Source organism: Sphaeramia orbicularis, chromosome 15 (genome assembly GCF_902148855.1).
Source record: "Sphaeramia orbicularis chromosome 15, fSphaOr1.1, whole genome shotgun sequence".
Taxonomy (NCBI): domain Eukaryota; kingdom Metazoa; phylum Chordata; class Actinopteri; order Kurtiformes; family Apogonidae; genus Sphaeramia; species Sphaeramia orbicularis.
The window spans coordinates 3217863-3242743 of record NC_043971.1 but is presented as its reverse complement, the minus strand read 5'-3'; the positions used below and the strand labels follow the sequence as shown (position 1 = coordinate 3242743).

General features: G+C 43.3%; 1 protein-coding gene and 1 long non-coding RNA gene across 6 annotated transcripts in view; one reads left to right on the top strand and one right to left on the bottom strand.

Annotated features, from left to right (window-relative positions):
• Positions 1–505: 505 nt before the first annotated feature.
• On the top strand, positions 506–24269 carry LOC115434672 (uncharacterized). The gene is made up of 3 exons (XR_003937574.1): positions 506–609; positions 17101–17108; positions 24257–24269. It is a non-coding gene; the product is annotated as an uncharacterized LOC115434672 (long non-coding RNA).
• Positions 643–24881, bottom strand: part of ninl (ninein-like) — a 36530-nt gene continuing 12291 nt past the window's right edge. The window contains exons 9-34 of one of the 5 annotated variants that reach the window (XM_030156736.1): positions 23514–23684; positions 22733–22869; positions 17307–17447; positions 17050–17224; positions 16676–16786; positions 15042–15128; positions 14644–14652; positions 13204–13357; positions 12675–12737; positions 12399–12523; positions 12246–12326; positions 12045–12172; positions 9519–9656; positions 8483–8609; positions 7179–8104; positions 6600–6704; positions 6361–6430; positions 5487–5654; positions 4777–4893; positions 4584–4697; positions 4357–4503; positions 3639–3788; positions 3117–3230; positions 2053–2256; positions 1216–1329; positions 643–1109 (exon numbers count right to left, since the gene is read on the bottom strand). In XM_030156736.1, coding sequence (XP_030012596.1) covers positions 918–1109; positions 1216–1329; positions 2053–2256; positions 3117–3230; positions 3639–3788; positions 4357–4503; positions 4584–4697; positions 4777–4893; positions 5487–5654; positions 6361–6430; positions 6600–6704; positions 7179–8104; positions 8483–8609; positions 9519–9656; positions 12045–12172; positions 12246–12326; positions 12399–12523; positions 12675–12737; positions 13204–13357; positions 14644–14652; positions 15042–15128; positions 16676–16786; positions 17050–17224; positions 17307–17447; positions 22733–22869; positions 23514–23684 — 4068 coding nt within the window. In that variant the 3' untranslated portion in view covers positions 643–917. Of the gene's footprint in view, positions 1110–1215; positions 1330–2052; positions 2257–3116; positions 3231–3638; positions 3789–4356; positions 4504–4583; positions 4698–4776; positions 4894–5486; positions 5655–6360; positions 6431–6599; positions 6705–7178; positions 8610–9518; positions 9657–12044; positions 12173–12245; positions 12327–12398; positions 12524–12674; positions 12738–13203; positions 13358–14643; positions 14653–15041; positions 15129–16675; positions 16787–17049; positions 17225–17306; positions 17448–22732; positions 22870–23513; positions 23685–24881 lie in introns of all 5 variants that reach the window. The other 4 variants (XM_030156734.1, XM_030156737.1, XM_030156735.1 and 1 more) reach the window with 4 other exon arrangements.

Here is a 24881-nt window from a genome sequence, read left to right as displayed (position 1 = left end):
CACTTTACTCAGACACAGGTGTGAGGTCTCACTCGGATCAGAAAACTGACCCTCGACAACAGAAAAACATCAAATACATGAAACATAAGGAAAAGTTCATATAATACGTTTACGGCTGAATACTTCAGTGTCTCTGCGTCGTCCGACTGGTTTAGTGCAGATTTACCTGTTGATAACTCACCAAACAGGCCACGCCCCCGATACCCGAACCGCCTGTGAGATGAACTCAAAGCGTCATTTACTGGTTTGTTCTTTATTTCCTCCTGTCGACGCCTCCTCGCTGCAGATTTGATGACATCATCAGTTTTCATGGCGGTCGCATGACGTTTAACAGTGCATTTCAAACCATCCTGAACTTTGACCCCTAAAATGATGGAAGTGCATTACATTCACTAAAGGCCTGATGGGAAAATTAGGATCAAATTTCAGTTTTCGGTCTTTACATAAAATACTGGAATAAAGTAAAAGACGAGGAGAAATCCAATAAAAGCAGATAAAAAGCAAGAAAACAGACGCGTTTGATTCAGAGGAGGTGAAAGTAGATGAACAGGTGAACCTTTGGTGTAAAAGTAGAACCGATTTAACCCCTTTAAAGTCCAGTTTCTGAAGGTCGGCCTTTGTTTTATGTTGTTTTCATTTGTAACATCATTTTCATGTGTCAGTAACGACTCCTGAGGTGGATTATGCTGTTTCTTCTATTTTATTTGAATATTTTCATGTAAAAATCTATGTTTTTTTCCCATCAGTGTTTACTATATTTTCCAAAGATCTGGATCTTGTTGTGAGATAAGAGTTTAATTATTGCTTTTAGTGAATGAAAAGTTCTGTTTTCTTTGATTGACACACAGAGCAGGTGGAAACGATCCAGGATGGTGTGATTGTGTTGGTTTTTCAGATCCAGGTGCGTTTCATTCACTCTACGTGGCGAGCGATGCAGGTACGATCTCCCTCAACAGTTTGTTCAGAGCGTGGATCTTCTCCTCCAGGGTGAAGTTCTTTTTCTCAGCAGTTTTCTGTCTCTGCTCAGTGACCTGCAGAGCTTTCATCAGCTGAGAGTTCTCCACGTACAGATCCTTCAGCATCATGCTGGACTTAGTGTTCTTCGCCATCTGCAACGCCAACAAACACGGCGGAGACTAGATCAGAACAAAAGGAGGCAAAAGAAGCTCATCTGAACTTCACAGACAGTAAACGAGGACCTGATTGAGGACATACCTGGTCTTTAAGCTCCTGGACCTTCTCCTGCAGGACCATCCGGACCGCCTTCAGTTTGGTCTCCAGCTCCTCCGTCCTCTGCTGCAGACCTGACATCGCCTTCTCGTACTGTTCCTGAACACAACACGCAACACTCAACAGGATGACCTCTGACCCCTCCTCTTCAAACATCTGACCTCTGACCCCTGTCTATTGCTCTGACCCCTGTTCACTGGTATCATCCCTGTTCACCTCTTCTGACCTTGACCTCTGACCCCTGTTCATCAGTATGACCTCTGAGCTCGTTCACCCCTCTGACCTATGTTCACCCCTCTGACCCCTGTTCACTCCTCTGACCTTGACCTCTGACCCCTGTTCACCCCTCTGACCCCTGTTCACCTCTTTTGACCTTGACCTCTGACCACTGTTCATCAGTGTGACCTCTGTTCACCCCTCTGACCCCTGTTCACCCCTTCTGAGCTTGACCTCTGACCCCTGTTCACCCCTCTGACCCCTGTTCACCCCTTCTGAGCTTGACCTCTGACCCCTGTTCACCCCTCTTCACCTCTTTTGACCTTGACCTCTGACCCCTGTTCATCAGTGTGGCCTCTGTTCACCCCTCTGACCCCTGTTCACCCCTTCTGACCTTGACCTCAGACCCCTGTCTATCTCTTTGACCTCTGACCCCTGTTTACCCCTTCTGATCTTGACCTTTGACCCCTGTGTACCGCTCTGACCTCTAACCCCTGTTCATCCCCTCTGAACCCAGTTCACTGGTCTGACCTCCGAGCCTGTTCACCCCCTCTGACCTTGACCTCTGACCCCTGTTGACCGGTCTGACCTCTGACCCCCGTCTACCTGTTTGATACTGATCTGGGAGCTGCTCTGCTGGCTCTGGCGTTTCAGCGTTTCCTCTAACTGTTGGCTCCGCCTCTGCTCCTCCTTCAGTTTGACCTGCAGTAGTTCTACTTGTTCTCGAAGTCCAGAATGTTCCTGAAGCTCGTGACGGTGACGGATTTGTTGAGCCTGAGCTACGCTGAGCGCCGTGTCCGCACGCAGCGCCTGAATGATGGAAACAATCATCAAACCAAAGCGATGTGAAACTGATTCAACATTTATTAGAGCATCATCTCCTCCTACCAAGGTTATAATAGTTTTGGATTTTTCATTATAGTTTAGTTTTATTTAGTTTTGACTTTTTTTCCTCTAATTCAGTTAGTTTTAATTAGTTTGTAGAGCAGGTTTGATAGTTTCTATTAGTTTTCATTTTTTTTCTAAATGCTTAGTTTTAGTATATTCATATCTTTTATCTTCCTCGTCGTCGGCTTCAAAGAAATCCCAGACAGGACTCTGCTGCTTTCTCCCAAATTTAATCTCTATGTTTCCAGGTAGAGTGGGGACCAGAAGACGACTCTAAATGACAAGTGACGAGAAGTGACGGACGGTGAAGTGTCGTATGGTGCCAGCAGCTAAAATTGCTCGAGCGAAATAAATCGATTTCATATCACTCTGACATTGACAAAGACGAAAACAAAGGGAATTTTATCCATAATTTCTACATGTTTTAGTTAGTTTTGTAAACACACAATACACTTTCAGTTAGTTATCGTTTTTTCTTTTAATTATAGTTTTTATTTATTTCAGTTAACGAAAATGTTTTTTTAATTCTAGTTTTTGTCATTTTGTTAGTTTTTGTTAATGATAATAACCTTGCCTCATACATTCATCAGTAAATTAAATCAAATAAACTGATCTGAAGGTTTTCAAAGCTGTGAAGATCCACCTGGACCTGGACCTGGACCTGGACCTGGTCTCCATCAATTCTACTCAAGGGTTTTATTCATATTGTATCTTCATTATTTGTCTTTCTCAGCTGAGATAGTGTTGAACATCTCACTGTCTGGATCAGATGGTGGTCTTACCTGGTCCTGGGCCTGAGTCCGAGCCGTCTCCAGTTCACTCAGCTTTGTCTTCAGGTTCTGCTGCTCCTGGTTCAGCTTATGGACCTCCAGACTCTGGACCTGCATCTGAGACAACTGAAACACCAACAGAGTTCATGAAGCCTCCTCGTTCAAAGGGCTCGGCCCACAGATCAAACTCTCAGAATTCTTCCAGGTTAATCTGAGGTCTTCTGGGTTCTTCAGACAACCTGAATATATAGACTGGAAAGTTTCTGAAGAAGATGAGATGATGGTGGAAGAACCATTCAACTACTGCTAAAATAGTGAGCGTGAGTCAGTGGATCAGGAGACGGTTTGAGGTCAACAACCTTTACATCAACAGAATGAATGAATGTGAGCAGAACCTTCACAGCACACCAGAGTGTTCAGATGTTCCTCTAAGTCTGGTTTATCATCTGTTCAAAGACATCCTTTATTTCAGGTCTGAATATAGGATAAAAACCTTGTGTCTAAGAGAACACAGGGTCCAGGTGCTGTACAGACCTTCTGGTTCAGCTCCTGGTTCTGGACCATCAGTCTGTGAGTCTCCTCCTGCAGAGTGATGGAGTTCTGCTCCTCCTGGTCCTGAAAGGCCTGATGGAGCTCCTCCTTCTCCCTGATCAGTTTCCTGGTGCTGGACTCCAGCTCTTCCACCTGAAAAGCAACACCTTGACTCTTTATTTGAAGACTTCTCCAACCAATCAGGTTTTTAACCACTAACTAGGTCTCCTGGAAACATTTCCAAACCAAACTGAACATCCTTAACCTCTGGATCAGACTCTAACCCTGGTCCTTTTAGTCAAGGAGTCCAGGTAACTACCCCAGGACTTTGTGGGTCGGTGCAGGCAGAGCCACCTCTAAATCAATGCAGGAAAAACCAAAGATCTACTGATGGACTTCCACCGACAGACACTGGTGAACATCCAGGACATTCAGCTCCTGGACAAATACCTGAATGTTCACCCAAACTACAAACTGGACTGATGACACCACTGGACTTTGAAGGGTTAGGGTTAGTCAGTCAGTGAACTGGAGACATGTCCAGGTGAGCCCCACCTTCACTCACAGGTAAATGGGATAGGCTCCACCCCCTAACCCCCTAACCCTCGGACTAAGCGGTTCAGAAAATGGATGGATGGTATTTTTAAAATCACATTTCGTACTGTTCATAAGCTACTGTAACTGAACTGTGGACAGAGGTGACGTGGACGGAGACACTGACCTTGTTGTGAGCGTCCTGAAGTTTCTTCTGCAGGTCACTCACTTCCTGGCCTTGGCATCGTGTCTCCTCATTGGCTAAGTGTAGCTGAGAGCGGAGCAACTCCGCCTCTTCCTCCACTGTTTGCATTTTGTGCTGCAGCTGCTCCACCTGTAGAAACACACCTGAGTTCTGAGTTTGCACTGAGAGGAACCGAGTCATTTGGGTTCTGAGAGGAACAGAGTCGTCACCTTGTTGAGTTTGTCTTCGGCGTCTCTCATCAGTTTGACCTTATCGTCCTCCAACCACTGCTGCTTCAGGGTCATACTGCTAAGCTCCGCCTCCAGCTCAGAGAGCCGACCCACCTGACACAAAAACACCTGGATCCTGTCACCGTGTTTAGAATGAATGAACAGAGTGATTACGAATCGGTTGGTTCTCTACCTTCCCCTTGTAGGAGCTGATCTCTCTCTCCAGCAGCTGTTTCTCCTGCGTCCAGACCGTCTGCTGTCGCACCTTCTCCCGCTCCTGCTGAACGGCAGCGTCCTGCAGCTGACGCATCTGAAACACACACACACACGTGAGACCATGCCCACTGAAGACACCTATCAGTCACTATCTTCAGGTACAGAACCAACTAGATTCTATTGATTCAGGTCAGAGAATAAAAGTGAACATGGAAAAACAGCCTTCATTCAACCAGAACAGGAACAAACCACCAATACAACTTTGATTAATCCCATAGGTCAACTTTTTAAAAACATTTGAAATCCATTTAAAAAACATTTTTCTGATGCTTGACCCTTGTCATCACTGTTTTACTTCTGTTTACACTCTGAGTCTACAGCTCCTTTTACACTGTAGAAGGTCCAGGGTTAGTTCAGAACCACTGCTTAATCTGGAACCCCTGGTAAATAACGGAATGGGGTCCAGAAAACCTGGTTCCAGACTGGCACCAAGTCTTTCCTGGACCACAGCCAGTGCTGGAGGCAGGACTACCGACACTGACAGACCAGTTAGAGCTTCAGAGGGTCCATATTAACAAACGCCGTCTGGTCTGTGACATGAACAAGATCAATACGACGCACTGGAAGCGTTTCCATAGTAAACATGTATACTATGCTGCTCCTGTGACCTTTGACCTCATCCCTCACCGTGGCACCCTCCTCCTCCTGTTCCTTGGACACTTGAGCTAGACGCTCCCGCAGCATCCGGACCGACTCCTGGTCTCCACGGAGACGGGTGCTGAGCTCAGCATTGTCGTTGCTGAGCTGCAGGTTTCTGCTGCTCAGATCCAGAACTTCCTCCCGGCACCTGGAGTTCTGCACAGAGGACGAGAAGGTGAAGACACTGACTGAAGGTCAACATGAGGTGCCACTGCACTCACAGCTACGTCTCCATTTGGACTAAAAGTTCCTCAAAGAAAAAACAGTGTGGTCTTTTTTCCTCTGATCTGTGTCTTTTCTACTGTCAATGTTTCCAGACTGGAAGTGAAACATTTGTTCATGGTAACAGTTACTGCCATGTTGGACTAAAACCTACTACTACTACTACTACTACCAGAATTACCACTACTACCCCTTCTACTACCACCACTATTAGTACTACCACTACTACTTCCAGCATTACCACTACTACCCCTACTACTACTACCACCACTATTAGTACTACCACTACTACTACTACCAGAATTATCATTACTACGGCCACTACCACCACCATTACCATTACTACTACAACTACACAAATACTACCACAATCACAACTACTTCAACTACGACCACCACTACCAGCATTACCATTACTATGACTACCACTACTACCATTACTAGTACAAGTACTACTACTACTGTTGTTTTCCCTTTCTGTGCCTCAACATCAGATCACCTCCTTCCGTCTGACTCCTCCTCCATCTTCTACCTCCACGTCCTCCTACATCCATTCCCCTCCTCTTTGCCTCCTGCCTGTTGGACTAAAACCTCTGGTCAATAAAACACCACTTTCATTTTTGAAGACTGTTTTCTTCACCTCTTTGTGCAGCCTCTCTTCTTCTTCTCGACTCCTATCTCGCTCTCGCTCCATCTCCTCCAGTTTCCTCCTGTCAGATCATATTTAAAGGGTGATATTTTATCAGGAAAAAATCAATTCGTTTTCTGATTCCACCAATGACCATCTGTTTGACCCTGGATTAGAGCTGAGGTGAACTTCTACATCAGTAGGTTTGTGTGACTGAGTGAATCTGATGAAATGAGACGTTGATGTTTCACCTTTTCTTGGCCATGTCATCCTCCAGGTTTTGGACTTCCTGCTGCAGGACAGTCAGTCGCTCCTGCAGCGCGGCATTTTCAGATCGGACTTCCTCCAGCTGAGTCCTGCAACACAGCGACAAGTCAGACACACACAAGTACACAAAAATATCAACGCTGACGAGGAGAGATGACGTCACGCCTTCGGTGACGGTTCACAGCCTGGAGAAGATTAAATGATAGAGGTTCTACTGTTACAGAACTTCTACTGATAATCATATTTACAGAACTTATGCTGAAGGTAATCAATAATCAATCACATTTACAGAACTTATGTTGAAGTTAATCAATAATCAATCATAAGCATTAAACAGATCTGATGCAGAGAATAGAAACAGATGATGATGGCGAACAGAACACAGACAAGATGGCCGCCGTGCGTTCATGCGTTTGTCATTCGGTTAGAGATGAAGTTAGAGCATTCCAATGCGCCGCAGCAGGTCACATGATCCATGCGATTAGTTAGAAATGTGTTCTGCGGGATGGATGTTAGTCACTGTCTGGACCAGGCCCAGGCCCAGGTTCCGGACCTCCACAAACCTGTGCGGACTGGCCGGGTCCATGACCACCTCCAGGGCCAGAACCAGCTGCTCCATGTCCACCAGCTGCTCCGTCAGACGCTGTTTCTCCTGCTCAAAGTCCACCTCCGCCGCCCTCAGCTGGTTCTGGGAGTCCAGCATGGCCCGCTCCACCTCGCTGGTTCTGGAGTTCAGCTGTGTGCGGAGCTCCAGGACCAGGTCTGCGGTGTCATTGAGCTGGGAGCTGAGGTCCCGGATCTGGTCACGGAGCGTGGAGATCTCCTCCTCCATTTCCACGATCTGGGTGGAGAGCTGGTCCGCCAGCCTGGTGTAGCTGTTGTTCTCCTGACTCAGACGGACTGCCTCCTCCTGCTCCTGGTCCAAACGGGTCTGGAGCTGCTGTGACCTGGTCTGCTCCTGTGTCAGAACCTCCTGCAGAACCTCATGGGCGCTCCGCCTCTGGTTCAGCTCCTCCACTGCACCGTCCAGCTCTACCTGCAGCGTGTCTACTGCCATCGCCTGCTCCTTCAGGTCCTGGATCAGCCGGGCCCGGTCCGTCTTCAGGGAGTCCACCTCAGCCACGACCTGCTCCAGCTTTTGGGTGTGGGACTCTGCCTCCTCTTCCTTCCTACTGCTCAGCTGCTGAAGCTCCTCCTCCAGGTGACGGTTCAGGACCTCATGAGACTCCAAGAAACTGATGCTTTCCTCCAGCTGTGAACAGGCCTCCTCCAGGCGGGCCTCCAGCTCTGAGCACCGCCCTCTGGAGGCTTCCAGCTCCACCTCTAGCTCCGAGCACAGCCCCCTGGAGGCTCCCAGCTCCGCCTCCAGCTCTGAGCACCTTCCCCTGGAGGCTCCCAGTTCCACCTCCAGCTCTGAGCACCGCCCCCTGGAGGCTCCCAGCTCCACCTCCAGCTCTGAGCACCGCCCCCTGGAGGCTCCCAGCTCCGCCTCCAAATCCAAGCATTGTCCCCTGGAGGCTCCCAGCTCCGCCTCCAAATCCAAGCACCGCCCCCTGAGGGCTCCCAGCTCTGCTTCTTGCTCTAAGCACCGCCTCCTGGAGTCTCCCAGCTCCGCCCCCAGCTCTGAGCACTGCCTCCTGAAGTCTCCCAGCTCCACCCCCAGCTCTGAGCACTGCCTCCTGAAGTCTCCCAGCTCTGCCTCCATCTCTGAGCAACGCCCCCTGGAGGCTCCGAGCTCTGTCTCCAGCTCTAAGCACCGCCCCCTGGAGGCTCCGAGCTCTGCCTCCAGGTCTAAGCACCGCCCCCTGGAGGCTCTTAGCTCTGCTTCTAGCTCTAAGCACTGCCCTTTGGAGGCTCCCAGCTCCGCCTCCATGACCTCTGATTGGCTGATCCCCGCCTGCAGGTGCCGCTCCTGGTGAAGCTGTTGGAGGAGGCAACGCTGTCCCTCGGCGTTCTGCAGCTTCATCACTGCCAGCTGCTGTTCCGCCTCTGCCCTGCTCACACACCCACCATTAAACTGCTAGATTTACTGTATTCAACTGGTTTTAACTGGTTTTAGTGGTCAGTTAACTGGCTCCTTTGAATTAGTCCATATAAACATAGTTCTGATCTGAGCTGTGTCTAAGGATGCATTCAGACTAAGGCTGGGTAACAAACCCTGGGACCAGATTATTATTGATGATCATAGAAAAATAGTAAAATATGTCTCATGTATTACAGAAACAATATTTGACAAATTTTCTGATGAATTTTTGTGATTTTCAATCGAGATCAGAGATTTAGGATCAGGTCTGTAATGTGGTGTTGTCCCAAAACTAAATCAGAAAATGGACGCTTCACTGGACAACATAACTTTATCATATTCAGGTAGAAACATGATAAACCCAGAGAAGGTCCAACATGTCCAGCAGGAGAAATGAACAGTGTGACGTACATCTGTCATGTATATCACATAGACAGGACATATCAGGAGTATTCTGTAAATGACAAAATAAAACCTATAATTATGTTGAACAGTAACCCTGTTAATATTGATCAGAGTCATATCAATAGAGTCTTGATGACACCTATCACTAGTTGAGACTCTGCCCTCGTGGTCACTGTTCCCATTCTACTCAAAAGTTTAAGATGAATCCTCAAACCTCTGCATATCTGTGACCCCATCAGACTATAAATAAATACAGATACTGTGACATATATCAAAATGTGATGGACAGACTCTGCTGTCTACCATTCTTCTTCTCCACCTCCTTCCTCACCGTCATCATGTATTTATGAGGAGGTGGAGTCATCACCTTCGTCTGAACGCAGCCTGAGACATGGCTCGTTATTGTTTCTGTTTGAATGTGTTTTCTGTTAACCAAACCTAGCTGTTGAAGGTGTCCAACTGTGGCTCCACCCACCTGACCACCATCACCTCCTGGTCCATCTTCAGCTTCAGCTCTGCCTCCAGCTGGTCCTTCTCAGCGCTCAGCCTCTGGACCAGGTTCCCGATCTCTCTGGCAAAGTTCTGCTCCATCTCTGCCCGCTCCCGCTGCATTCTGGGAACATCAACACAACTAAAGACCAGCAGTTCCTTGACTCCTCCCCTTGACTCCTTGCCCCTCCCACCAGAAATGCAAGTAGAAGAGTAGAGGGAGCAGTGATTATCATGAGATGTCCGCAGAGGTGACTAACCCCAACCTTAAACCCAACCTGTGACGTCATGTGTCAGTAGTTGATGGACACATGTCGGACATTAAAAAATGTCCAACATCTAGACCAGGAGTGTCAAACATGCAGCCCAGGGGCCAAATGCGGCTCGCCAAAGGGTCCAGTTCGGCCCCTGGGATGTTTTTGCCAAGTGCAAAAATTCCACAGTCCTGAATTGAATTGAGCAAAATAAATAAATATTTAGCTTGAATTAAGGAAAAAATCTTTAATTAAGCAAAAAAAAAAAAAAAAAAAATCTTCAGTTAAGCCAAAAAATAATTCTCAAATTTAGCAAAAAATCTTGAATTAAGCAAAAAAAAATCTTCAATTAAGTAAAAAAAATCTTGAATTAAGCCAAAAAATATTCTAGAATTAACTTAATTTTTTTTCTTTGTTTTAGTGCAAAACATAACGTTAAATTATGAAGATATTTACATTTACAAACTATCCTGTAACACTAAAATGTGAATAACCTGAACAAATATGAAGAACCTGAAATGTCTAAAGAAAATTCAGCACAATTTTAACAATTTTTCTGCCTGTTCCTCAGTGTTTAGTGTCTTTGTAGATCTGATCCAGAATGCACATGTAAAAATGATAAGTGGAGGAATAATATTGTTAAAACTGCACTAAATTTGCTTACGTTTTTTAATTTAAATTTCAGGTTTTTCGTTTTTTTGGATATTTTATAAAATTAAGTATTTTCATAATTTAAGGGTTTTTTTTTTTACACTAAAACAAAGACAAAAATTTGGAGTTGTCATTATTTATAGGTTATAATGTTATTATTTTTCTGGTCTGGCCCTCTACAGATCAAATTTAGCTGAATGTGGCCCCCGGAAGAAAATGAGTTTGACACCCCTGATCTAGGGGCTGATCTAGGCCATTATAAAAAAGAGATAAAACCAGACCTCCCAGGTGAAATAAACCAGATCACTGAAATTGTGGATAAAGCGTATAAGAACGAAGGAGGAAAAGTGATATCCAAACTGTATCAGGGATTGGTGTCTAACCGGAAAACTTCAACTCTGTATATTAGAGATAAATGGAAAAAAGAACTGTTGGTAGAATTAAGTGATGATACATGGTATGAAATATGTGAAACTCAAGTGACTATGTCTAATTCCAGAAATTGGAAAATATTTTGTTGGTAAAACATAATGAGATTTTTTCTAACACCAAAGATCCAAAGGGCTTCACTATCATTACCTCAGCGCTGTTGGAGGTTGTGTGGTGAGCAGGATGTGGGTCATGTGCAAGTTTTTTGGCAGTGTACAAAACTATCCCAATATTGGAATAATATCAGCGAAGAACTTGGAAAAATATGGGGATACAAACTACCAAGGACATGTACTGTGTTATATTTGGGTCATTTAACAGGAAAAGACAGACCAAGTAAGGATAAATATTTGATTAAAATCCTCTTGGCATCTTCTAAAAAAGCCATCACATGAAAATGGTGCAAAGAGGACCCCCCCCCACCCTAAATAATTGGAGAGACATTGTGGAAGAAATTCACAACATGGAGAGACTTACATATATCATAAGACTACAGCAAGCAACTTGTGAAGATCAATGGAAAAAAATGGACAATATACAGGATGACAATTGACTGTTCTACATATTTGTGTTGTAAAATTTCAAAAATGAAACAACAAAATATAAGTTAAAAAAAATGTCCAACATCCGACTAGGTTGATTGAACATTTGATTGATTTAAACACCTAAAGGTTTGCAGAACCCGTTCTGCTGCCGTGGTTTGCATCATCCATGTGTGTTTACGTACGTGTTGTGACAGAGGTGGGGGTTGACGGTAGGAGACACAGTGATCACCGACCTCATCCATCCTCAATGTTCATTTTACAGAATAAGAATCTTCAAGGCGGTGCAGAGACAGATCTCTAAACACTCATACCTAATGTGTCATCAGGTCAATAATGATTTTAACTGTTGTACACCCTCCACAATGTGCCTCCTATTCTGTAAATATCCCAACATCCTGGGCTCAGCGATGCTCAAGAACCTGACAAACAGACCAAAGAACTTTTCCATATTCTTCAGAGTGAAAGTGGGTGGAGCCTGACCTTCGGCTTCAGCTGGGACTTCTGGTCCAAACAGAACCTCAAACTCTTATTTCTGTTCAGCTGTTCTGAGTTCACCTCCGTCATCCTCAGAATGCTCTGATTGTTGACTTTTCTGAAACGGTACCTGAGGTCTGAGTAGGTGCTAGTCCTCACCTTCGCTCCTGCTCGCCGCCGCTACCGCCTCCTCGTGGTTGACTCTGTAGTTTATCCAGTGCCTCCTTCAGCTGCTTCACCTGCTGTTCCATCTGAACCTTCTGATCCTCCAGCTCACTGATCTCCAGCTGAAGCACAAAGCTCACACTGTTACCATCACAGCTTCAGTTCCTGTGTTTCAGATGTTGTTCTGACATTCACCTTGAAGGCCTGGGAGATGTCCTTCCGCTCCACCTCCATACTCTGCCTCATCAGGTCCAGACTACGTTCATAGTAGTTCACCTGACGAGGAAAGGTCAGGTCAACACCAGCTCTTTACTTCATGCATCTCCTGGTCGCAGCATCACATTATACCTGAGTCTCCAACTGGACGTTGAGCTGCTGAAGCTCCTGCTGGTGTTTCTGCTTCAGCTGCTCCAGGGCCAGTTCAGTCTGGATGCTGACAGTTGGACCGGAGACCTCATCCAATGAGCTCAGACCTGAGGATGAAGAGGTGATGTCTAATGAACACCCAACGATGAAGAGGGACTCCTGCTGTCAAACATCTAAGGCAGAAACGCTCAACGGAAGTTTGAAAACACACAACGGACACACAACAGATGTTTCACAGTTTAATGGTAAAACCTTCACCTGGTTTATCCATCGGTTTCCTCCTGATCTGTGGAGACGAACTGCGCTTCAGCTCAGAGTCGTCTGAAAGAAACACAAACTCACAATCAGAGATATGCAACGGACACACAACAGACTGTAGACACACAACAGACATGCAACGGACACACAACAGACTGTGGACACACAACACGTGGACAAGGGACATACAACACTATTTGATCATGGATAATGAGACAATCAGAGACTCACTGTGAGACACGATGACACCGGAATGCACACAAACCTCAGTGTGAGTCTGTATGTATCAGTGTGCGGTGGGCGTGTCTGTGTGTGGTGGGCGTGTCTATGAGTCTACCTGAGCAGGTCAGACCTGATCCTCAGTTTCTACTCACTTGTCTCAGAATGAAAAACATGTGAATGAGTGTAAAGCAGCTCCAATAAAACCTACAGGCGTGAAACTGAACCCAGATCAGCAGCGACACCTTCACTGTCATCAAATGTGTCCTGTTTACACAGATGTGTCATACTTGTGTTACAGTTGTGTTACCAGAGTCAAACTCGGTGTTGTCGTCGTGCTGTTCGGTCCAGTCCAGTCCAGGTTCCGGTTCGGTTCCTGTGCAGCGCCGTGCCGTCCTCTCGTTCTTCTGGCTCTTCATGAGTTCCAGCTCTGAGCTAAGTTCATCGTTCCTGTCTCGCAGCTCCTAAAACAGGTTCACAACAGGTTCATGAATGCAGCATTACATGGAGCATAACTAACCCTCACCGAACCACAGTAAAGTTTGGACTCACAGAACCCCTGTAAAGTCTGGGCCGGTTCTAAAGTTAACTGGTCAAAAGACGACAGAGAAGAGCGTGGAAACACTGAGGAACCCTGGACGTCCTCCATCACTAAAAAAAAAACCTGACACTCTAAAACACAGGTGTGAAACATGCGGCCCAGGGGCCAAAACCAGCCCACTAAAGGGTCCAATCCAGCCCATGGGATGAATTTGTGAAATACAAAAATTACAATGAAGAAATTAACAATCAAATGTTAAAATGTTAAAATCATTTTAGGTCAATTCAATCTGAAGTGGGTCAGAGCAGTAAAATACTATTATAATAACCTATAAATAATGAAAACCACAAATTTTCCTCTTTGTTTTAATGTAAAAAAAAATAGTAAAATTGCATTAAAATGTTTACATTTCCAGACTAGCCTTTTAACAAAAATGTGAATAACCTGAACAAATATGAACAACCTGAAATGTCTTAAGAGAAGTATGTGGAATTGTACCAATATTCTGCCTGTTATTAAATGTTTTGTGTATTTGTAGATCCACTGTGATGCACATGTATAAATGATAAACTAAAGCATAACATTGTTAACATTGCACTTGTTTTTCTGAAGACTTTTCAGGTTGTTCAAATTTGTTCAAGTTACGTTCAATTACAGTTCGTAGATGTAAACATTTTCATTATGGAATTTTACTTTTTTCACTCAAAAACACAGAAAACTTTGGCATTGACATTATTTATCAGTTCTTATCCTATTATTTATATTGTTTTACTGGTCCGGCCCACTTTAGATCCTATTGGGCTGAATGGGCCCCTGAACTAAAATGAGTTTGACACCCCTGCTCTAAAATCATATCCTGATAGAACAACCTTAGTCTAAGTATAGTAGACGATCTTTACGGTCAGTGAAGTACACACAGATGATCTCTGATAATGTTAGAACACAAGGCTGTGATATAGATGTAGATTTAATTTATACTTTAACATCTTCACAAACTCACATCAGTTACTTTTACTCAAATGTAAAGTCAGGACATTAAATGAACATCATCACAGTCATGGATCTGTTGAATTAAACCAGAAATAGAAACAACAGCAATAACAGCAGCAACAGCAATGTCAGAAACTACACATCACATCAGAGGGGAAGAGGAGCTCCCAGGTCAGAGTTCAGATATCAGATGATACCTGTGACATTCAAGTGTCTCACCTTGACTTTCTGTTGAAGAGCCACGAGGCGTTCAGGTACACAGACAGAAACAGAACTCAGAGTGTTTCTTCTGATTCACATTGAGGAGCAGCTTTAATCAGATCATACCAGGTTTTGATTTTATTCATTTATTATTTCTTTTTTTGATAAAGACCTTCTTCAGATTTGTCACCCCAGCCATGTACCCCCCATATTTACACTAAACATTCTCAATTCCAACTCCCCATGACAAAGTATTAAATAAATGAGTCTAACTGGGTTCATTAAAGGTGAAAAAGTTGGTTCTTACTGTTTATTGTAAAAGTCAGAACCCTCTGCCTGTTGTTGAAGACGCCTGAACATCACATGAAACTGGTGTGCACACATGTAGATAAACACACGTGTGCTTGTGTTCTTACCCTACACTGCTGTTCGTACTCTGTGACGATCTCAGAGAAACGCTCCTCATGGGTCAGGCTGGCGCCAGACGGGTCCAAACCGCCAAACTGTCAAACACAACATGCAGCACATTGGATCAAAGGTACAGCTCAACAACTAATCACAGGCCAAGACACAATGTGAAGAAAAGGAGTAAAAATGAAAAGTCAGTGTTCAGAAGAGGAAAAAGGAGGAGGCAGGAAACACAGAAACCTCATCAATTATTGATCAGAAACATGGAGACCGGTCACCCTACACCCAAACACGGGTAGAGTCCATGTTCAGACTGCTTCAGATCCATTTATGAACATGTTCTAATCCACCTGTGACCCTACATCAGTTTTGTTCTGTGTGTTGAGACAGTACAGGTTCGGGTCATGACTCTTATTTTAGCTGCAGTGATGAAACCTCCCGGTGACGTCTGTGACGAATTTAAAATTTGAGATAATGACAGAGAACATGAAGTCAGTCTGGTGTTCATCCTCACACTGGAAAAAATCTAAATCTTACCGAGTGTATTTTTGTCATTTCTAGTCAAAATATCTCATCATACTTAAAATAAGACATTATCACCTAAAGAGTGACTTTTCATGAGATATAAAGAACTTATTTTTAGACAACAGATCTTGAAAATCTTATTTCAAGAAATCTTACCAAGATAATTTTCACTTGTTCCATCGGCAGATTTATTTTTTGCTTGAATTAAGCAAAAAATATTGAATTTAGCAAAAAAAAAAAAAAAAAAGGAAAGTTATCTTGGCAAAAAAAAAAAAAAGTTACTCTTTAGGTGATTATGTCTTATTTTAAGTGTGAGGAGATATTTTGACAAGAAATGAGAAAAATACACTTGGTAAGATTTACATTTTTGCAGTGCACATCTGAAGTCATCATAACATGTCTAACTCAACACATGGCTCTGTTTGATATGAACCCATTACGTTAGTGTTTTTCAACTCTGGGGTCGCGTAGAATTCAAATGGGGTCACCTGAAATTTCTAGTAATTGATAAAAAACAACAACAACAACAACAACAACAACAACAACAACTCACTAATAAAAAATATATGGTGAGTTGAGAGAGACAATCACAATGCATAAAAGACAGGACAAACTGTGAAGCTGAAACTGCAGCACTGTGGTTCTGTTTATGTGTCAAATGTTCATTGTGGTCAGTTTCAGATGCTGCAGTTCTTTCATAATTCATAGTTTAAGTTCTTGTTTGTTCAGTATTAATTGTCAGCCTTGTAAATCCAAGCTGGACTGACTGTATATATCCTGACCAAGGAAAATCAAATTCTCACTTTGTGCAGTAATCTACACCTGGCTTTTCTGCCTCTGTCCATAATAATATACATTACATAGACTAAATGTGTCTAAAATTAACGTTTATTTGCAACATAGTATAGTAAACTATTACGTGATCAAAAATGAATTAATTTTAGCAAAAAAAGAAAAAAAAAAGTCTCCGTTTTGAATGTCTGGGGTCGCCAGAAATTTGTGATGTTAAAATGGTTTCATGAGACACAAAAGTTTGGGAACCACTGGCCCACACCCACACACAGGTGTGGTCACTGGTCATGTCACGACGGTCGTTGTGTTGTCGTTGTTGCGTTACCTTGTCATGCAGCAGCTGGTCCAGGTCCTTCTGCAGTTTATTCACTGAACTCTCAGATTCCGTCAGTTTCATCTTCACAACACTGAGCTCCTCCTCCAGACGCCGGTTCTCCTGGATAAACAAACACAACACACACACCCTGATCACAAAAATATCACACACTTTACTATAAATGTACATTTCATTAATGTGTTCTTTACAAAGTCTGAACACATCATTCAAAGACTTTATCAAACGACGCTCAACCAGTGATTTTCTGTTCTTTTGTTGATAAATCCTGCGCACAGACTAACACTAACCAGCTTTAATATTCTCAGTCCTAAACTAAAACAGACTCAAGTCCATGTCCAGTCTGTGACCTCATCTGTACTTACCTGTGTGGCAGTGCCAAGCTCCTCCTGAAGCTCCGCCTCCTGCGTTTTGAGCAGCCTCAGTTCGTCCTTCAGCCCACTCCGTTCTCCGTCAAGCTGCTGCAGCAGAGCTTCACTCTCCTGCTCCGACTGACTGCGAAGAGCTGTCAGACGGTCTCTGAAGTCCTGCTCCAGGTCCCTGAGGTGGACACAGACATTGGTCAAACCCTGCGTTCTGATTGGCTGTGAACGGTCTGAGGTCAGCGTGCGGCCAGTCTGACCTGATGCGGCTCTGGTTCAGGGTCTCCATGCTGGCGTGGCGGTCGTCCACCTCTCGGACCAGCTTCAGGTTCCTCTGATCCGCCAGGTCCAGATCCGCCTTGACCTTATCCCGCTCTCTGCACGCCTGCTCCGACACCATCCTGAAAAACACAACCTTTGTTTACATCACAGCGCACGTATCAGAAGTCACATCCAACTGAGGACCAACGGCAAAAAAACAACAAAAACCAGGTTTCATGTGACACGAGGCTGAAAATTAAGCTCCAGTTATAAGATAAAATCAAGTACAAATATGTACACCCCCACCCCACCCAATACAATACTCACCCTACCTCAGTGCAATAATCACATCCATGCACCTTGTGTTTAATTTTACCTTGTACATATCCTTTATTACCTGTACATATCCTTATCTGTAGTATAGAATTAGCTTTTGGTATATTTTAGTGGTATTTTAGAAGTATTTGTATATTTAATATTTCATGTTTGTAGTTTTTGTATATTGTCAATATATCTCAGTATTTTGTGTGATATTTTTATACAGTTTTTTTGCACTTTAAATGTTTGCTGCTAAACAGAAAGAGCTGCTAAATTGATTTCCATTATTCCTATAACAATGACAAAAATGTTCTATTCTATTCCATTCTATTCTATTGTGAAGTTGAAATCAGAAAAAAAATAAAATCCATAAGACGGACAATAAATACACACTACAACTACATTTTACTCCTGAATTCTGCATTTTTAACCTCGTACGACCCAGGGAATGTCAGCAAAGTACAAGCTTTTTTTTGTTTTTTATTAAATCAGTGCCTATATTGGAAACATCATGATGCAACAGTTTTTTTCAGGTGCAGTTTTTTAAATTTTTATGGGATATCCTTTGTGGTGGACAGTTTTCTTTTTGAATAAAGTTGTGAAACTCTTGTTCACAAATGTGGACATAAAACCCATAGCTGGGTCTTAGGAAGTTAAAATACATAATCTGTCAATTTTTTTACTCCTAAAGGTCCCGTATTATGCAAATCTCACTTTGTGACAGTTTTCTTACAGTAGTGTGTGTTGCAGTAGCCTCATTATGAGGTTGGAATCTGAAAACTGTCTGTTTCCTCCTGCCTTGCTACACCACATGTTGTGAAAATGCTCAAACGGCCCAGTTTGAGTTGGGTCCGCTTATGACGACATAAGCGGATTTAACTCCTCCCCCTGACTGTGGCCCCACCCTGCATGAAAAGGTGAGCCCCGCCCTGGAAAAGTAGCTCTGGGACAACAAACATGGCGAAGGCGAGACACGCAGGTTGTGGTGTTGTTGGCTGCACACACCAACACCAGAGTTTATTTTTGCTCCCCACTTCCGAGCCTCTCCGTAAAAAGTGTCTGGATTCTGTCTGTGATGCTCATGGACCAAACAACATTCCCAAACGCTTGTATGTGTGTGCCCGGCATTTCACGGACGAGTGTTTTTCGAACATGGGCCCATACAGCTGCGGCTTAGCACAAAGACTCCGAACCAAGAAGGACGCAGTACCAACGCTTCGTGACCCAAGTCCAAGTGTAGGAGATGTAAGTTCTTCTCATTTTTTGTATCTTTACTGCATAACCCTACATCACGGATAAGCTGGTGGGTGTTGATGTGTACGTCTAACGTTAGCATGGCAGCTAACATAGCTCGGTTACTGCTGCTAACGTTTGCGTCCCCGTTAACATGCACGAGCTGATAATATCCAGAGACATTGAACAGAACTACTGTGAACACGGGCCTTTTGTGGTTAGCATCAGTACAGTTAGCATCAGGCTTGTTAGCAGCTGCCTGCATTAGTGGCGGCAGGCGGCTTTCCGTGTCTGGTCCACGAACCCGACACAACACCGCCGTTTTCCGTCGGGGCTCAATCACGCCTCAAGGCAAAGAAAGCCAGTGTTTGGAAAGACGTTCTGTCTGAGACATGTGTATTGGAGACGAGAGAGGGCCATTTCAGACAGGTGACTGGTGTGTTCAGAACACATACGTCCCGTAGTACCGCTAGCGTGCCCAGAAACAGCCTGTTCTGAGGAGGGCTGGTGAGAGGGACTTTTCCACCGCTGAAACTCCGAACAAAGGATTATTTTGGGGCGAACAAACTTAAATACTATGTTTTTGGGCTTCTGAGACCTATATGACGTGACTGAAAAATAGCATAATATGGGACCTTTAATGTTATTTCTCATCTTCCTGTTTGAGTTTCTGTCATTGGTGTAGCTTTCATACGAACCTTTACACATTTCTGACCTAACTTTACACATGTGTTTGTAAAATTTTCTTCATGTGTTTAGTGTTTGTGTCTGAAATAAGCAAAGACCTAGATACAGATGAAATACGTCCTTTCACTCAACAGACAGAAAAGACAGAAGCAGTGGTGACAAAAACAGGAGAACAGATAGAGAACTGAAAACAGGAGCTTCAGTCACAGCTCATTAATCAGATTAATGCACAGGAAAAACATTCTCACAGAATTAATCCTTGATTGAAAGTAGACCAGAGATTCCTAAAGACATGGACTAAAAAGTGAAATACCCAACAGATTTGAACGTTGCATTACCCATCATCAGTTCAGTGCTCCTCCAGCAGGGGGAGCCCTCCATGTTCATGAATGTTGATGAATCTACATCAGACCAATAACTGATCCTAGACCAGCTGACACATCTCAGACCCACTGACCCACATAACAGCCAGGCTAAAACACATTGGACTGGACTCGACCTCTGACCTTCAGGCTGAGTTAAAGGTCAGAGGATGTGATCACTGATCGGTGAATTGATCTGAACTGTATGATATGAGGGCAGAAGCATCAATAATTAACATAAAAAATGTGACATGAAAAACAAAGACAAATTATCAAGTAAAAGTAAAGAGTTGAGCAGTTTCCACTGAATCTGTTTCATCAGTGAATCTAAACCAATCCTGTGTCTGTGGATAAACCTACTGTAGGTCTGGTTTATCTGTATTAAACATGTGGATAAACCTACTGTAGGTCTGGTTTATCTGTATTAAACATGTGGATAAACCTACTGTAGGTCTGGTTTATCCGTGTATTAAACATGTGGATAAACCTGCTGTAGGTCTGGTTTATCTGTATTAAACATGTGGATAAACCTACTGTAGGTCTGGTTTATCCGTGTATTAAACATATGGATAAACCTGCTGTAGGTCTGGTTTATCCGTGTATTAAACATGTGGATAAACCTGCTGTAGGTCTGGTTTATCCGTGTATTAAACATGTGGATAAACCTGCTGTAGGTCTGGTTTATCTGTATTAAACATGTGGATAAACCTACTGTAGGTCTGGTTTATCTGTATTAAACATGTGGATAAACCTGCTGTAGGTCTGGTTTATCTGTATGAAACATGTGGATAAACCTGCTGTAGGTCTGGTTTATCTGTATGAAACATGTGGATAAACCTGCTGTAGGTCTGGTTTATCTGTATTAAACATGTGGATAAACCTACTGTAGGTCTGGTTTATCTGTATGAAACATGTGGATAAACCTACTGTAGGTCTGGTTTATCTGTATGAAACATGTGGATAAACCTACTGTAGGTCTGGTTTATCTGTATTAAACATGTGGATAAACCTACTGTAGGTCTGGTTTATCCGTGTATTAAACATGTGGATAAACCTGCTGTAGGTCTGGTTTATCTGTATTAAACATGTGGATAAACCTGCTGTAGGTCTGGTTTATCTGTGTTAAACATGTGGATAAACCTACTGTAGGTCTGGTTTATCCGTGTATTAAACATGTGGATAAACCTGCTGTAGGTCTGGTTTATCTGTATTAAACATGTGGATAAACCTACTGTAGGTCTGGTTTATCTGTATGAAACATGTGGATAAACCTACTGTAGGTCTGGTTTATCTGTATTAAACATGTGGATAAACCTACTGTAGGTCTAGTTTATCTGTATGAAACATGTGGATAAACCTACTGTAGGTCTGGTTTATCTGTATTAAACATGTGGATAAACCTACTGTAGGTCTGGTTTATCCGTGTATTAAACATGTGGATAAACCTGCTGTAGGTCTGGTTTATCTGTATTAAACATGTGGATAAACCTACTGTAGGTCTGTTTATCTGTATTAAACATGTGGATAAACCTACTGTAGGTCTGGTTTATCTGTATTAAACATGTGGATAAACCTACTGTCGGTCTGGTTTATCTGTATGAAACATGTGGATAAACCTACTGTAGGTCTGGTTTATCTGTATTAAACATGTGGATAAACCTACTGTAGGTCTGGTTTATCTGTATGAAACATGTGGATAAACCTACTGTAGGTCTGGTTTATCTGTATTAAACATGTGGATAAACCTACTGTAGGTCTGGTTTATCCGTGTATTAAACATGTGGATAAACCTGCTGTAGGTCTGGTTTATCTGTATTAAACATGTGGATAAACCTACTGTAGGTCTGGTTTATCTGTATTAAACATGTGGATAAACCTACTGTCGGTCTGGTTTATCTGTATGAAACATGTGGATAAACCTACTGTAGGTCTGGTTTATCTGTATTAAACATGTGGATAAACCTACTGTAGGTCTGGTTTATCTGTATGAAACATGTGGATAAACCTACTGTAGGTCTGGTTTATCTGTATTAAACATGTGGATAAACCTACTGTAGGTCTGGTTTATCCGTGTATTAAACATGTGGATAAACCTGCTGTAGGTCTGGTTTATCTGTATTAAACATGTGGATAAACCTACTGTAGGTCTGTTTATCTGTATTAAACATGTGGATAAACCTACTGTAGGTCTGGTTGATCTGTATGAAACATGTGGATAAACCTACTGTAGGTCTGGTTTATCTGTATGAAACATGTGGATAAACCTACTGTAGGTCTGGTTTATCTGTATTAAACATGTGGATAAACCTACTGTAGGTCTGGTTTATCCGTGTATTAAACATGTGGATAAACCTGCTGTAGGTCTGGTTTATCTGTATTAAACATGTGGATAAACCTACTGTAGGTCTGGTTTATCTGTATTAAACATGTGGATAAACCTGCTGTAGGTCTGGTTTATCTGTATTAAACATGTGGATAAACCTACTGTAGGTCTGGTTTATCTGTATTAAACATGTGGATAAACCTACTGTAGGTCTGGTTTATCTGTATTAAACATGTGGATAAACCTACTGTAGGTCTGGTTTATCTGTATTATACATGTGGATAAACCTACTGTAGGTCTGGTTTATCTGTATTAAACATGTGGATAAACCTACTGTAGGTCTGGTTTATCTGTATTAAACGTGGATAAACCTGCTGTAGGTCTGGTTTATCTGTATTAAACATGTGGATAAACCTACTGTAGGTCTGGTTTATCTGTATTAAACATGTGGATAAACTTAGTGTAGGTCTGGTTTATCTGTATTAGATGTGGATAAACTTACTGCAGGTGCTGGATCTCATTCTTGTAGGAGATGAGCGCCGCCTGGTGGATGCCGTTGCCACCGACCAACAGTTCATTGTCCAGAGCCAGAGTCAGATCGGCCAAACTGAGACGCTCCTCCAGGGAGAAATCCAGAGTCTGGAAAGAGAAACAGACTGCTCCTTCAACAGTTCATTGTCTGAAATCCACCTGAAATCTCTAAAGTTAAGGAATGTCTCAGAGCAACAGCTGGTCCTGAAACAGGAAGTAGATCCATGTGGTTTATAAAAAATAGAAGCTTAATGACCCATGGTCTAAAGGCGTCTTTATTCTGGTTCTGCAGCTGCGACACACACCTCAGTGTCATTACTGTAATTGGTGTTAAACTGCTCGTTCCTCTGTTTGCTAAAGTGGACTTCACATAAAAACAGACTCAGATCCTCATCAAATGTCCTCAGACAGGGTTAGGGTTATGGTTAGACAATCTGGATCATGCTCGGTCAGTCTCTCCAGGATCAGTCATGATTCACAGAGGAATGAGGAGCAGCTCAGACCAAAACCCAGAAAACCACCAATGTGAAGATTAAACTCGACGATGAACAAACACACCAGTTTGTCACACAAACACATCAGGAGATTTTTGCAGGAGAAGTAAATAATTCATAAAGTGGAAGGACATAGAGTTTCAGTAAGATAGAAGATTCATTAATATATTAGAGGACAACACTGGTTTAATCTGAGACAGAACAATCCAAGACCTGATCCTGATCTAGATCTAGATCCTGGTCCCAGTTTGTACTGACCTGCAGGATGTCCCGGCTGTTCCGGATCCCCTCCTCGGTCCACAGAGCGATCACCTGATCCGGAGTGGTGCACCCCGAGCCATCATCCAGTCGGCTCAGGACCCTCTGACCCACGGTGGCCGTCAGGAGGGACGGTGAGGTGGACCGGACCGAGCACTCATCTAACTGGGTCTGCATTAGGACCACAAACCAGAGGATGGAGGTCAGTACACGTTAGACCAGTATGGTCCAGTATCGGTACGGTCCAGTACCGGTACTGGTCCGGGTGGAAGCGCTGCTTCGTCTGTTTGAGTTGAACAGAGTCAACTGGTTGTGTTGGTTTAAATCAGCAGAATGAACCCATCCTGTTCTGTGTGGTAACATGTAATCTGGATTAGCCTAGTTTTACTGGGGGCGGGACAAGTTCATTCATTCCAACCTTTATTTAATAATTTAGCTTCATCTTTGACTCAAAATGTCATCAGTGATTAAAATAAAAAAAAACCATCTCAGTCATGTTTTATGTTGACAGTAAATAAAACTGAAAATCATCTGAATTTCTGAATAAAAAGACGAACAGTAGATGAGTTCAGGACTTCTCTGGATGCAAAATGAACCAAACTGATGTGAAATCAATGATTTCAACATCTGAACGGAACGACTGAGCTTTTTGTGCTGTATTTATTAACGAGAGGCCTATCCCACTCCGCTCCTCCTGAACCCCCTGACCCTTTGACCCCCCTTTCAGTTTCGTCACTTGTTAGGGGTTAAAGGTCACCTGGTTGCAGCAGTGGCTTGCGGTGCCTGTCGTCATCTTTTCCATCCTCATCCACGTTAACAAACCACAGCCTGATCTCAGACCAGATGAACAGTGCATGATGACGTCTACCTGTCTGTTACCTGTCTGTCTGTCTGTTACCTGTCTGTCTGAGCAGCTGCCCGTTCACCTATAGCACCTGTTTCAAGCCCCGCCCACCTGATTAGACTGATGCCTGACAGCTGCGGCAGAGGCGTGGTCTGTCTGTCGACCCTCTGTTAACCCTGTGTGTACCAGACTTCACCTAAATGACCTCTTCATTCACACTGTACAGAGCAGTTCACATCAGCCCTGAACACTCACATAAATTTACATGAATATTGAACCTTAAACCAGGTAAACCTCATCATCACATATTCCTAAGACTCACCAGCTGAAACTTAACCCCCAAGAAACTCTGAAGATTATTTTCTACCCAGATTCACAGAGATATATGTTACTAAAATCAAATAATTTATCTTCTGAGTTCTCATTTCACTGAAACCTTAAAAAGTTTTTGTTTATCTATTTCTGGTGTCAAGTTATACAACAATCTAAGTGAGGAACTCAAGTAAAGTCCAAATATGAACCAG